The sequence below is a fragment of the Ammodytes marinus genome, assembly GCF_949987685.1.
Source record: "Ammodytes marinus genome assembly, chromosome: 12".
NCBI classification, from domain to species: domain Eukaryota; kingdom Metazoa; phylum Chordata; class Actinopteri; order Uranoscopiformes; family Ammodytidae; genus Ammodytes; species Ammodytes marinus.
This window is the reverse complement of record NC_137216.1, coordinates 5664516-5676593: the sequence shown is the minus strand read 5'-3', so window position 1 is coordinate 5676593 and position 12078 is coordinate 5664516. Positions and strand designations below refer to the sequence as shown.

At 41.1% G+C, this 12078-nt stretch overlaps 1 protein-coding gene across 1 annotated transcript; it reads right to left on the bottom strand.

The window, feature by feature from the left end:
- Positions 1–8527: 8527 nt before the first annotated feature.
- On the bottom strand, positions 8528–9475 carry LOC307258451 (olfactory receptor 51I2-like; the record flags this gene model as incomplete). Its single annotated transcript, XM_080037980.1, has 1 exon — positions 8528–9475. One exon carries the CDS (start codon positions 9473–9475, stop codon positions 8528–8530), a length of 948 nt encoding a protein of 315 aa, XP_079894106.1.
- Positions 9476–12078: the final 2603 nt, after the last annotated feature.

Sequence of the window (12078 nt, the reverse complement as noted above, 5' to 3'; positions counted from 1 at the left end):
TACTCGTGGAAAAATATTGATTTCTTGTTTTTGCTTTGAGGTTTCAGAATGCCTGTTGTACCTACATGGGTGTGCAAAGAGTGTTCATCTCTAAGTTTAAAGTTTTTGTATTCGTCATATGTCATAGTCAGCTGTTAGGTGTTTGTTAGGTATTAGGCTGCCATGTTAAAACATAAATAAACAAGTCTCAACAAGTAGGGGAGAACGGGGTAAGTAGGCACACTTTTTACTCTAGTGAGAATTGCTCATCATCTAATAATAATAATAATAATAATAATACATTAAATTTATAGGCGCCTTTCAAGGCACCCAAGGTCACCTTACAGATCATAAAATCATCATAAAATCATCATAAAATCATTGAAAACAAGACATTGTGGAAAAAAACAAAACAAAACAACAAAACAAAACAAACAAACAATCAAGACAGGGACCAGGGGCCTGTTTCAGGTAGCTGGTTTTACATACTCTGGGTTGATAAGCAACTCTGGGTTTTCGGTTTCAGAACAGTGGATCAGCGTTGGGTTTATCAACTCTGAGCGTGTTCACTCTGGGTGGAGCGTGTGCATAAAAGCCATCGTCAATGGATCGCTGATTCACCATGGAAACAGAAGAAACAAATGATTGATCCTCCCACTTCTCCACTTCTCAAAAAAGAAAAAAAGAAATCTCCGCTCCTCCCACTAGAGTTAGAAATATTAACGAATGAGCTTATGGTAGCCTATGGAGAAGAATTAACAGGATATTGTCTCATAACTCTGATCTAATCTCCTCGGCAATTCAGAAAAAAAACAGAGCAAACATTTTTTGTCAAGATAATCATTTCGCTTCCGTATGAGAAGCCATAGTCTATTTTAAAAAGTTACGCATATCAGCTGTAAAGTAATAAAGCTGGCGCGGCACAGCATTGCTGACAGTGCCTAAAGCCTACTGTGCAGTAAACAGAACAGACTGTCGCTTCTTTTAAATGGGGAGTGAAATACATTAACGTCAAGACACATTAGGTGACAGTTTCCATTGAAGAGCCTGATTGATTTATTACCAGATCCATTTTCCTCAAGTGATCACAGTTTACATTTTTATATTCATATTAGGCTATTTAACGAGGCTTGTCTGTCTGTGACTTTAGGATCGCACAAGTGAACTACAACGATCGCGTGCAGCCGCAGCGTTACATGAATCCACCTGACATAAATCTGTTCAGTGGCACAGACGTTAAAAAACATACAATACAAATAGGTTTATTAATCTGAATGTAGAGCATGTCACGATGTGTAAGGTGGCCGCCTGTATGAACGGACCGAGGGCTGAGAACAAGACTACTGATCAGATAAATGATCGGTCAAACGTAAAATCATCAGGAAATGATAAAAACATCCCGATGGAGATTTCTATAGAGTGATTTTGCTTCAAACTGTACAGGACCGCGTGTGACAGTGACACTCTTTCTTCAGTCGGAGCTGCAGCGTAAAGTGAAAACAAACTCAGGGTAGGTCTAACCACCTATCCAGCAGGTTAGACCCACAGCGTATGTTGCCGCAGTAACTGACTCTCGGTCGCGCTGAACCTGCTACCTGAAACGGAAAACCCAGAGTTTCCACCAACTCAGAGCGAACAAACTCTGGGTTGCCTCAAAACCAGCTACCTGAAACAGGCCCCAGTTATATGTTGTGTGCGAGTTTGAACAGGTGAGTTTTGAGTTGTGACTTGAAGGTTGTAATGGTGTCTGACTGTTTTATGTGTGGGGGGAGGGAGTTCCAGAGCCTGGGTGCTGAACAGCTGAATGACCGGGCACCCATTGTGCTGAGGCGTGATGTGGGGATGGATAGTAGTCCAGCAGAGGATGAGCGGAGGGAGCGGGAGGGAGTGTAGTCTTGGAGGAGGTTGCAGAGGTAATTGGGGGCTAGGTTGTGGAGAGCTTTGTAGGTGAGGAGTAGGGTTTTGTATTGGATGCGGTAGGGTACTGGGAGCCAGTGAAGTTTGATGAGGACAGGGGTGATGTGTTCAGATGATTTGGTGCGGGTGATGATCCGGGCGGCTGAGTTCTGAATGATCTGCAGTCTGTTGATGAGTTTGGTGGGGAGTCCGGTGAGGAGGGCGTTGCAGTAGTCTATACGTGATGTGACAAATGAGTGAACCAGGATTTCAGTGCTGGATTGGGTCAGTGATGGGCGGAGTCTGGCGATGTTGCGGAGGTGGAAAAATGCAGTCCGGGTGATGTTTTGAATATGAGGTGCGAATGAGAGGGTGTTGTCCAGGATGACGCCGAGGCTCTTAACTTTGGAGGAGAAGGGTACTGGGAATCTATCGATGTGTATGAGTGGAGCTGGGGTGTGTTGTGATTTGGTGAGGGTGGATTTGGAGCCGATGAGCAGTTGTTTGCGTTGAGTTTTAGGAAGTTCCTGCTCATCCAGCTCCGGATGTCTTCCAGGCAGGTGATGACAATAGTCGTTCCTACATTAAATTGAAGCTTAAGGTGTTGGCTTGAAATGTGTACCCCTCACTTTTTCTATCTTATTGTATTAAAGAAGAAATTAATCATCAAAGACACCCTTACACATTGTGACAACATACCCCATCAAGGGGTCGGATGTCACACACTATGAGGTTGTTTGTCACAATGGTATCTTAATGGGAATAATCTTGAAAAGAAGGCAAGAAAGCGGAACAAAATTTGAAAGTTTAATTGCATTGTCAAGTTGACAAACAGGCCTACATAACTTACTGTAGCCTTGGCAGCTGGTCTAGTTTGGGATGCACTGGGTTGTTTTGATTTTGTTGCCCTTTTTCTTTTGCATGCTAGCTGCCTTTTCCTGCTCTATTATCTCCTTCTCTGGGGTGTCAGTGAGGATACACTTTGACAAATTATTTCGTCATTGGGTTCCTTTTCTGGCTGCAGCCTTTGGATAACATGTGACAACCAACCCCCCAAAAAATGTGACGACCAACCCCAACTTGAATCTCTTGCTAGCATCAAGGCCAACAACCATCTGACAACTAATTAGCTTGCTAACCACAATCTAAACTATAGTTTACCCTTCACACTTTTTATGGGTAACAATTGTTTTGTTATAAACCCATTGTGTAAAAGCCTAGAAGAAAATACTGAGGAGCTAAATATTTTCAATTTGACATGAAAAACACAAACAGTCCTCTCACCTCAAATTCAGCAGTCTAACTCAAAGGAAGACTATGTAGGTGACCTCTGATCCCAATTCTGGATATTTACATACCAACATTTCACAGACAGCGCCTTCTGGTTCCGAGATATAACAATTGTGACAACCAACCCGTGTTCTTCCCTACACAGGACCGTTAAGTAATGTTGTAAAGTTCATCTCCCTGCACAGGCAGGGCTAAGCTAACTACTGATGAGAGACCTTAAAGGACCCAATTAGCACAGCTCCCATCACCCTTAAATTGAAGAAGTTTGGAACCACCAGGACTCTTCCTAGAGCTGTCCGTTCCTCTAAACTGAGTGATCGGGGGAGAAGGGCTTTAGTTCGGGAGGTGGCCAATAACCCGATGGTCACTCTGAGAGAGCTCCAGGGTTCCTCTGTGGGGCGAGGATAACCTTCCAGAAGGATGGCCATCGCTGCAGCACTCCACCAATCAGGCCTGTATGGTAGAATGGCCAGACGGAAGCAAAATCCCGCCTGGAGTTTGCCAAAAGGCACCTGAAAGTGCAAAATGTTCTGGTCTGATGACACAAAGATCGAACTCTTTGGCATGAATGCCAAGCGTTATTTTTGGAGGAAACCAGGCACCGCTCATCATCTGGCCAATACCATCCCTACAGTGAAGCATGGTGGTAGCAGCATCATGCTGTGGGAATGTTTTTCAGCGGCAGGAACTGGGAGTCTAGTCGGGATTGAGGGAAAGATGAATGCAGCAATGATAGAGAGACATCCTGGAAGAAAACCTGCTCCAGAGCGCTCTTGACCTCAGACTGGGGCGAAGGTTCATCTTTCAACAGGACAACGACCCTCAGCACACAGCCAAGATATTGATGGAGTGGCTTCAGGACAACTCTGTGAATGTCCTAGAGTGGCCCAGCTAGAGCCCAGACTTGAATCCCATTGAAAATCTCAGGAGGAATCTGAAAATGGCTGTGCACCTACACTCCCCATCCAACCTGATGGAGGTTGAGGGGTTCAGTAAAGAAGCATGGGTGAAACTGGCCACAGATAAGTGTTCCAAGCTTGTGGCTTCATATTCCAAAAGACTTGAGGCTGTAATTGCTGCCAAAGGTGCCACAATAAAGTATTGAGCAAATGCTGTGAATGCTTACCCGCTCTGCTCACATCCTGCGTCTACCTCTGGAGCGCGTCGCCTTACCTTACTGCTGCGTCTCTCGGACTTTTCTCGGACACATGGAACATCTCAGCAGCTGCTGCTGCTGCAGCAAAGCCCTATCTTTCTACATAGACTTTTCATAGATAATTCCCATTAAAAATGAAGTTATTTCGTGTCATTTATGATGCATATGATTTACTACATTGAGTCTAATATTGAGTCTGGACAGTAATCCGTGCGCCCCATTGCCCTTTTTTTTTGCCACATTTTCGCTACTTGGAAGTTTTATTTTGAAAGGGACACACCAGGAAATGGTGAAACTACAGTGAAAGCTGCCGGTATGAAGTCAATATGACTCTCAGCAGAGTATTTCTCTAGCGGTTAAAGCAGAGAGACCCGAGAGAGACGCGCGGCTCTCAGAAAAAAAATAGGCGAGCCTCCTGAGGTAAAGGGGAGCGTCGCTGCAGACGTGCCTCCGACGCACATCAGCAGTGCGTCTGAGGTTGGATGTGTGCCCGCTCTAGGTTGATTACACGGTCAGTGACAAAAAGTCAGACGCAGGGTTAGGTTTAAAAATATTTCCAGGTGGACTTATATTGTCCCGGAGGCTTTTTTGTAGAGCACCTTCAAGTGTACCTGTGTGAGAATGTTCAAGTCAATCGGAATAACAGTGTGAGGGGCGTGGCCTCTCAAAAAAAATTCAGTCGGGGCTTAATGACAGTGCCACCTTGTGGAAAATCAAAAAAATTAATAATAGCACACCCTGTGGAGTGGGGAAGCACATTCTATGACATTTTTCTAAGTGTAACAGTGTGGGCTGAATTGAAGCTAGAAAAAAGGGAAGGAAGAATAATAATAATAAGAAAATTAAGAGGATCGATAACAATAAGTTCAGGCCCTCAATTAATTGAGGACCTGTACTTCATTATCAAAGATCATAAGTTCATAAAATAAATGAAGAATGTGTAGTTTATGTGTAGTCCATTTACTCTGATTTTAGGAATTTCTTGTGGTTAAAGCATAAGTAAGCTATATAGTTGTTTAAATATACTGTATGTGTTACTTTATATTCCTACAGCAATCACTTATAGGTTAAACAGTGTGCTCGGTTCACAACACAGCTCTCACAGTCATTCCGCTCTGCTGTAAGCAGAGGAGAAACTTTTCTGGTATCCCGCAAACCTTTATTCATTCAGGAGAGATAAGTCGATAGAGAAGCGGGTCTCTCTGCCCGTGAACACACAGAGCTGAATGTTTACACACCTTCCCAATGTTTGTTTTATTGTTTTTTATCATATACTTACGGATCTGAGTTAACACTAGATAACTCACTGCTCTCCATCTTTGAGTTTCCTGGCGAAGACCACTGCGCGTTAATGTTGTGACGATACGGACAAAGGAGAGGATTGCTAACTTCAATAATATACAAAGGCCTTAGGGTACTTTTGATGAAGTCATTTTCATTATAGGGAGAGTGGCCTAAGTTGTGCCACTTTTTACTCAAAGTTATTTTAAAGTGAGGCCTTGACAGTAAATTCTACAAGTCAAATATGTACATATATTTCAGGGTGTTGTGCATCCCTGGCAATAAAAACTTTGGATCTGGAATACACTGTTGAAGAAATATAGCTTTCGGAAAAAAAGTTGTCTTGTGGCACAACTTGCCCCCGGTGTGGTGTAAGTTGTGCCATTGGAGAGAATACCATGGGGTAAATTGTGCCATTGATATACTGTATATCTCATCATTTGACAATCCCTTATTTAAGGTTTATTTAAAGTAAATAAAGTAAATATTTTACCACGATTGAAGGACAATTTTCTTAACCTTCCTCTCGTGTTAGGGTCGCCAGCGACCCGTTTTGGATTTCAAATGCATAAAAGAACCACTTACATTTTGTTTATTGCATCAAGATTTCTTGACTTTGTCAGGAAGCTCTATTTCAACAAAATAAAAAAAATAAAAAATGTTTCACTTAATTATAAAATGCTCTGGTGGAAATTATAACACTGGTGGTCTTAGGGTCGTTTTCGACCCGGTCATAAAATAAGATTTAAAAAACAATAACTAGAGCCAAAACTGAAATCATAAGTGCACTGTCAGCCAACACAATGACAGTCAGCTCCTCTCCCAATCATGTGAGCTCTAGGGAGGTTCTCATTTTGACTTTTTTTGCCCTTATACCTGCATAAAAGCTAAACAAACAGACGGGCATATCCAGGCATGTGAGGTCAATTCAGTATAGAGTTGGTGACTTGCAGAGTGCACATCTCCTATTTGCAGTATTCAAAAATGAGGAGATATACAGTGAGCCAAGTTCTGGATCATGTTTTTGGTGAAAATGGCCACCTGATTCTATAAATAACAGGTGTCAGGTCTGCCGAAGCACTAAGGACAGAAAGATAAAAGTATTGTGCTTTACCTGCAAGAAATATCTCTGCAAAGAACACTGAAAGTGTTGCTCTTTGCCACACATTTGAACACACAACCAAACATATGCAGACAGAGACTTTTACTCAGTTTTTTTTACTAGTTTTGGAACTAGTAATTGATTTCGATTTGTTTGATTTGTTGATTGGTTGTTGTTTATTTGACCTTGCAAATCTATATTTTGTGTTGTGACTTGTTCTGGTTTTCATTGTGTGATTGTATAATGCTGAAATAAAAGTTTTTTTGCTGTTTTCTGAAATAAATATTTATGGGTCATAATTGACCAGTAACACCATAGATGTTAAAAAGGTCAATAATATTATTATGAAAAAATAAATAAAACAAATTTAGTTAAGAATTGTGTTCTCATACCCCTCAGTAATAATCAGGTAACACAACAACCAAATATTTATTTATATGATTCTCTTGAGGTTCATTTTACCATTTTTTCTATTGAAATTGAGGCGCATACTGACAAAAAAAAGGCCCAGTCTCCTACACCAAAAATATTAAAAACAATATTTTCATGGATAAGGAAGCCTAACAAGGTAACCAAGAGATGAGAAACAAACTGGATAATAAATAATTGTTTTTAGTGTTTTTTACAGCTGATTTCCGACACGGGTCGAAACCGACCCGCTAACACCATGGATGGTAGCAGAAAGTTAACACAGGAGGAAGGTTAAACAAGGCCTAGCAGATCTAATGGTTTTACCTGCAAAGCTCACACTGACAAAGTCACCATCATCATCTTTCTGGCAATCTGAACTCTCATCAGTGGTGTTGTTAAGTGGAATGGAGATGTCAGTCTCTTCTGAGCTACTGTAGACGATCACTTTCTTTTGGTGACCAGCGTATACAGCCATGCCAATGGCACAACCCTCAGAAATTTACTTTGCACTAGCTGCTCCGCCCTTGTAGAACCAACTGCCACCTCCATTTCTGCCTTTAAATCAAGGTTCAAAACCCATTTGTACACCCTGGTTTTTCCTCCCCATTAACTATCTTCTGCACTACTATCTTTGTTTATATGTGGATGTCTGGGCTTTATGTCTTTTATTTTGGTTATTGTTATTTTACCTTCAATTTTTACCTACTGAATGCACTATGTTCAGCACTTTGGACAGTGCAAACTGTTATAAATGTGCTTTTATAAATAAATTTTATTTACTTACCTTCTTATAACTCACCCCAGGCCCTCTGGCACAAACCACCCCAACCCCAGAATTTTGGATAATAAGCATGATGCAGCAGTTTAGGGCTGACATTGTGCTAACTATATAGGCACAAAGTGTAGCATACTAAAGCACTAAAACATGTGTCCAATGTTTTCAAACGTGTCTATAATTGTTCAGACACAATAATCAAAAAACCTTGATCATGGAAATGTTACTTTTAGAGGCAAAAAACAGTTTTTTGAGCCTAAATGTGCTTATATATTATTCCATGTTTCTCCCTTCTTTACAGGATGAGTTACATGGATGGCTCTTCTTAGATATGTGGTCACATTTCCAATGTATTCTATGGTTTTCTAGAAACAAGGGGTGGCACAACTTCCCCACCGGCACAACTTAGGCCACTCTCCCCTACTACAGCAGCTGAATACAACACTGAGAACAGTACACTGAATACAGTAGAAGTGATACGTTTTTTAGTTTTTTATTGATCACAAATGAGTTTTCACTCACTGCAAAATGACATTGTTGCAGCTAGCTGTGTAAATATGAGATGCAGAAAATAACAATAAAACAACTCAGTTCAGAGCACTGACCTAAAGAAACAGCACAGGGTGTTCACATTACTCTAGGCTAAAGTTTGTTTGCCAGGTTTTGAGCATGGTAACAGCCTCAAAATAAGTTTTCTAATTTCTGGTAACTTCAGGCCATACACAAGAGGATTCAAAATGGTTGGAATCACAACAAACTCCAGAGACAGAAGTATGGCTAGAAATGGATTCAGCTCCTCGATATTCAATCTGCTTAAGGAAATGTCACAAAACACTGTGATAGAATAATTGACAAATGTAACAATGTGTGGCAGGCAGCTTTGTATGACTTTGCTCTTGAACTCTGAAGACTGTTTCCTACAAACAAGGAAAATCCTTAAGTATGTGTACAGGACAAAAGCCAGGGGCAAAAAGATACCAGTTGTGGTCACAAACATGCCAACAAGGTTATTAAGCGCAGTAGAGACACATGCCAACTTTACAACATTCCAGTTGGCACAGAATACCTTTACTATCTTATTGCCACACAATGGAAGTCTGGAGGCCATATAAACACAGGTTCCAACCGAAAAGGCAGGATAGATCCACGCGAAGGCCACTAAGATAGAGACCACCTTAGAGGTTATCTTGTTGTGGTAGCGTAAAGGTTGACACACAGCAACATACCGATCATATGCCATAATGCCTAAAAGGGTGAGCTCATAGGATGCATATGTGTAAATTACATAGACCTGAACCAAACAAGCCGATCGTGAGATCAAATGAGTGTCAAACAGAAGGTCTCTCAGAAATCTGAAAAAGAAGCCAGCAGAGCCGTACAGAGAGTTGATGCAAAGACACATGATGAACATATACATTGGCTCGTGTAACGTCTTCTCTCGTGATATGACAAATATTATGACAAGATTAGCTGAGACAATGAAGGCATACAGCAGGAGGCACAAGACAAATACCGGGTAGCGGTAGTTGCCTATGTTCAAAAACATGGTGAGGTTAAAATAAGGGGGGTTAGTTATGTTTGCCATGTATCTCATACACAATATCAGTGAGTATTCAATGAATAAAGAGATTCCCAAAGCTGGATCCTTTTAACAGTTTAGATGCAGCTGTAACTCCTTGTTACCTGTTTAGTCACGGACAATAATTGAGGCAGTGACAGGTATTTGAGGAGCCCTGGAACAAACGAGAGAACCAAATCATGTCCAACGTGATACAATAGGCAAGAAGGTAAAGAGTTAGTAGGAAACATGTATAAGCAGTTAATCATCAACAATCAACAACATCAAAAATAAGCAAGCAAGTTATGTTATATCAGAATGGCACAATGTCTCAGTGTACCAATCAAGTGCTTTTCACTGCTCCTATGTGTTCCTCATGTTGTCTGAGGGAGGTCTGTGGCACGGCAGATAACCACAGTCTGATTTCACGAGAGAAACGGAGAGCCTCTTTAACTCACAAAGTCATGACATCGCAGATCACCCCACGTGAAATCTATCAAGGGAAATCAAACTCAGCCAAGGAACACACGTGGCTTTGATTGTCAGGTGCAACAACTTGTGTTGATCATAATACAAATACTCAAAGGATAAATCACTCATTTGATTATATGCATTTTCAACAAAATGTTGATTATTGACGACCTGTTTTCCAACTGAATTCTGCTGGTTAGAATGAGGTCTGGTCAATGAAATAGAATTAGACTCAAGGAAGGATTAGTCTTTAGTAAGTGAATACATGTGAATAGGAAGCAAATGCACAATTCAAGTACGTTCTTAAATGATGTCTCATACCGACAGGCTCCAATTACTCGTGGAAAAATATTGATTTCTTGTTTTTGCTTTGAGGTTTCAGAATGCCTGTTGTACCTACATGGGTGTGCAAAGAGTGTTCATCTCTAAGTTTAAAGTTTTTGTATTCGTCATATGTCATAGTCAGCTGTTAGGTGTTTGTTAGGTATTAGGCTGCCATGTTAAAACATAAATAAACAAGTCTCAACAAGTAGGGGAGAACGGGGTAAGTAGGCACACTTTTTACTCTAGTGAGAATTGCTCATCATCTAATAATAATAATAATAATAATAATACATTAAATTTATAGGCGCCTTTCGAGGCACCCAAGGTCACCTTACAGATCATAAAATCATCATAAAATCATCATAAAATCATTGAAAACAAGACATTGTGGAAAAAACTAAACAAAACAACAAAACAAAACAAAACAAACAAACAATCAAGACAGGGACCAGGGGCCTGTTTCAGGTAGCTGGTTTTACATACTCTGGGTTTAACCCTGCGCTCTGAGTTGGTAAACTCAGAGCGCAGGGTTGATAAGAAACTCTGGGTTTTCGGGTTTCAGAACAGTGGATCAGCGTTGGGTTTATCAACTCTGAGCGTGTTCACTCTGGGTGGAGCGTGTGCATAAAAGCCATCGTCAATGGATCGCTGATTCACCATGGAAACAGAAGAAACAAATGATTGATCCTCCCACTTCTCCACTTCGCAAAAAAGAAAAAAAGAAATCTCCACTCCTCCCACTAGAGTTAGAAATATTAACGAATGACCTTATGGTAGCCTATGGAGAAGAATTAACGGGATATTGTCTCATAACTCTGATCTAATCTCCTCGGCAATTCAGAAAAAAAACAGAGCAAACATTTTTTGTCAAGATAATCATTTCGCTTCCGTATGAGAAGCCATAGTCTATTTTAAAAAGTTACGCATATCAGCTGTAAAGTAATAAAGCTGGCGCGGCACAGCATTGCTGACAGTGCCTAAAGCCTACTGTGCAGTAAACAGAACAGACTGTCGCTTCTTTTAAATGGGGAGTGAAATACATTAACGTCAAGACACATTAGGTGACAGTTTCCATTGAAGAGCCTGATTGATTTATTACCAGATCCATTTTCCTCAAGTGATCACAGTTTAAATTATTATATCATTTTTATATTCATATTAGGCTATTTAACGAGGCTTGTCTGTCTGTGACTTTAGGATCGCACAAGTGAACTACAACGATCGCGTGCAGCCGCAGCGTTACATGAATCCACCTGACATAAATCTGTTCAGTGGCACAGACGTTAAAAAACATACAATACAAATAGGTTTATTAATCTGAATGTAGAGCATGTCACGATGTGTAATGTGGCCGCCTGTATGAACGGACCGAGGGCTGAGAACAAGACTACTGATCAGATAAATGATCGGTCAAACGTAAAATCATCAGGAAATGATAAAAACATCCCGATGGAGATTTCTATAGAGTGATTTTGCTTCAAACTGTACAGGGACGCGTGTGACAGTGACACTCTTTCTTCAGTCGGAGCTGCAGCGTAAAGTGAAAACAAACTCGGGGTAGGTCTAACCACCTATCCAGCAGGTTAGACCCACAGCGTATGTTGCCGCAGTAACTGACTCTCGGTCGCGCTGAACCTGCTACCTGAAACGGAAAACCCAGAGTTTCCACCAACTCAGAGCGAACAAACTCTGGGTTGCCTCAAAACCAGCTACCTGAAACAGGCCCCAGTTATATGTTGTGTGCGAGTTTGAACAGGTGAGTTTTGAGTTGTGAAGGTTGTAATGGTGTCTGACTGTTTTATGTGTGGGGGGAGGGAGTTCCAGAGCCTGGGTGC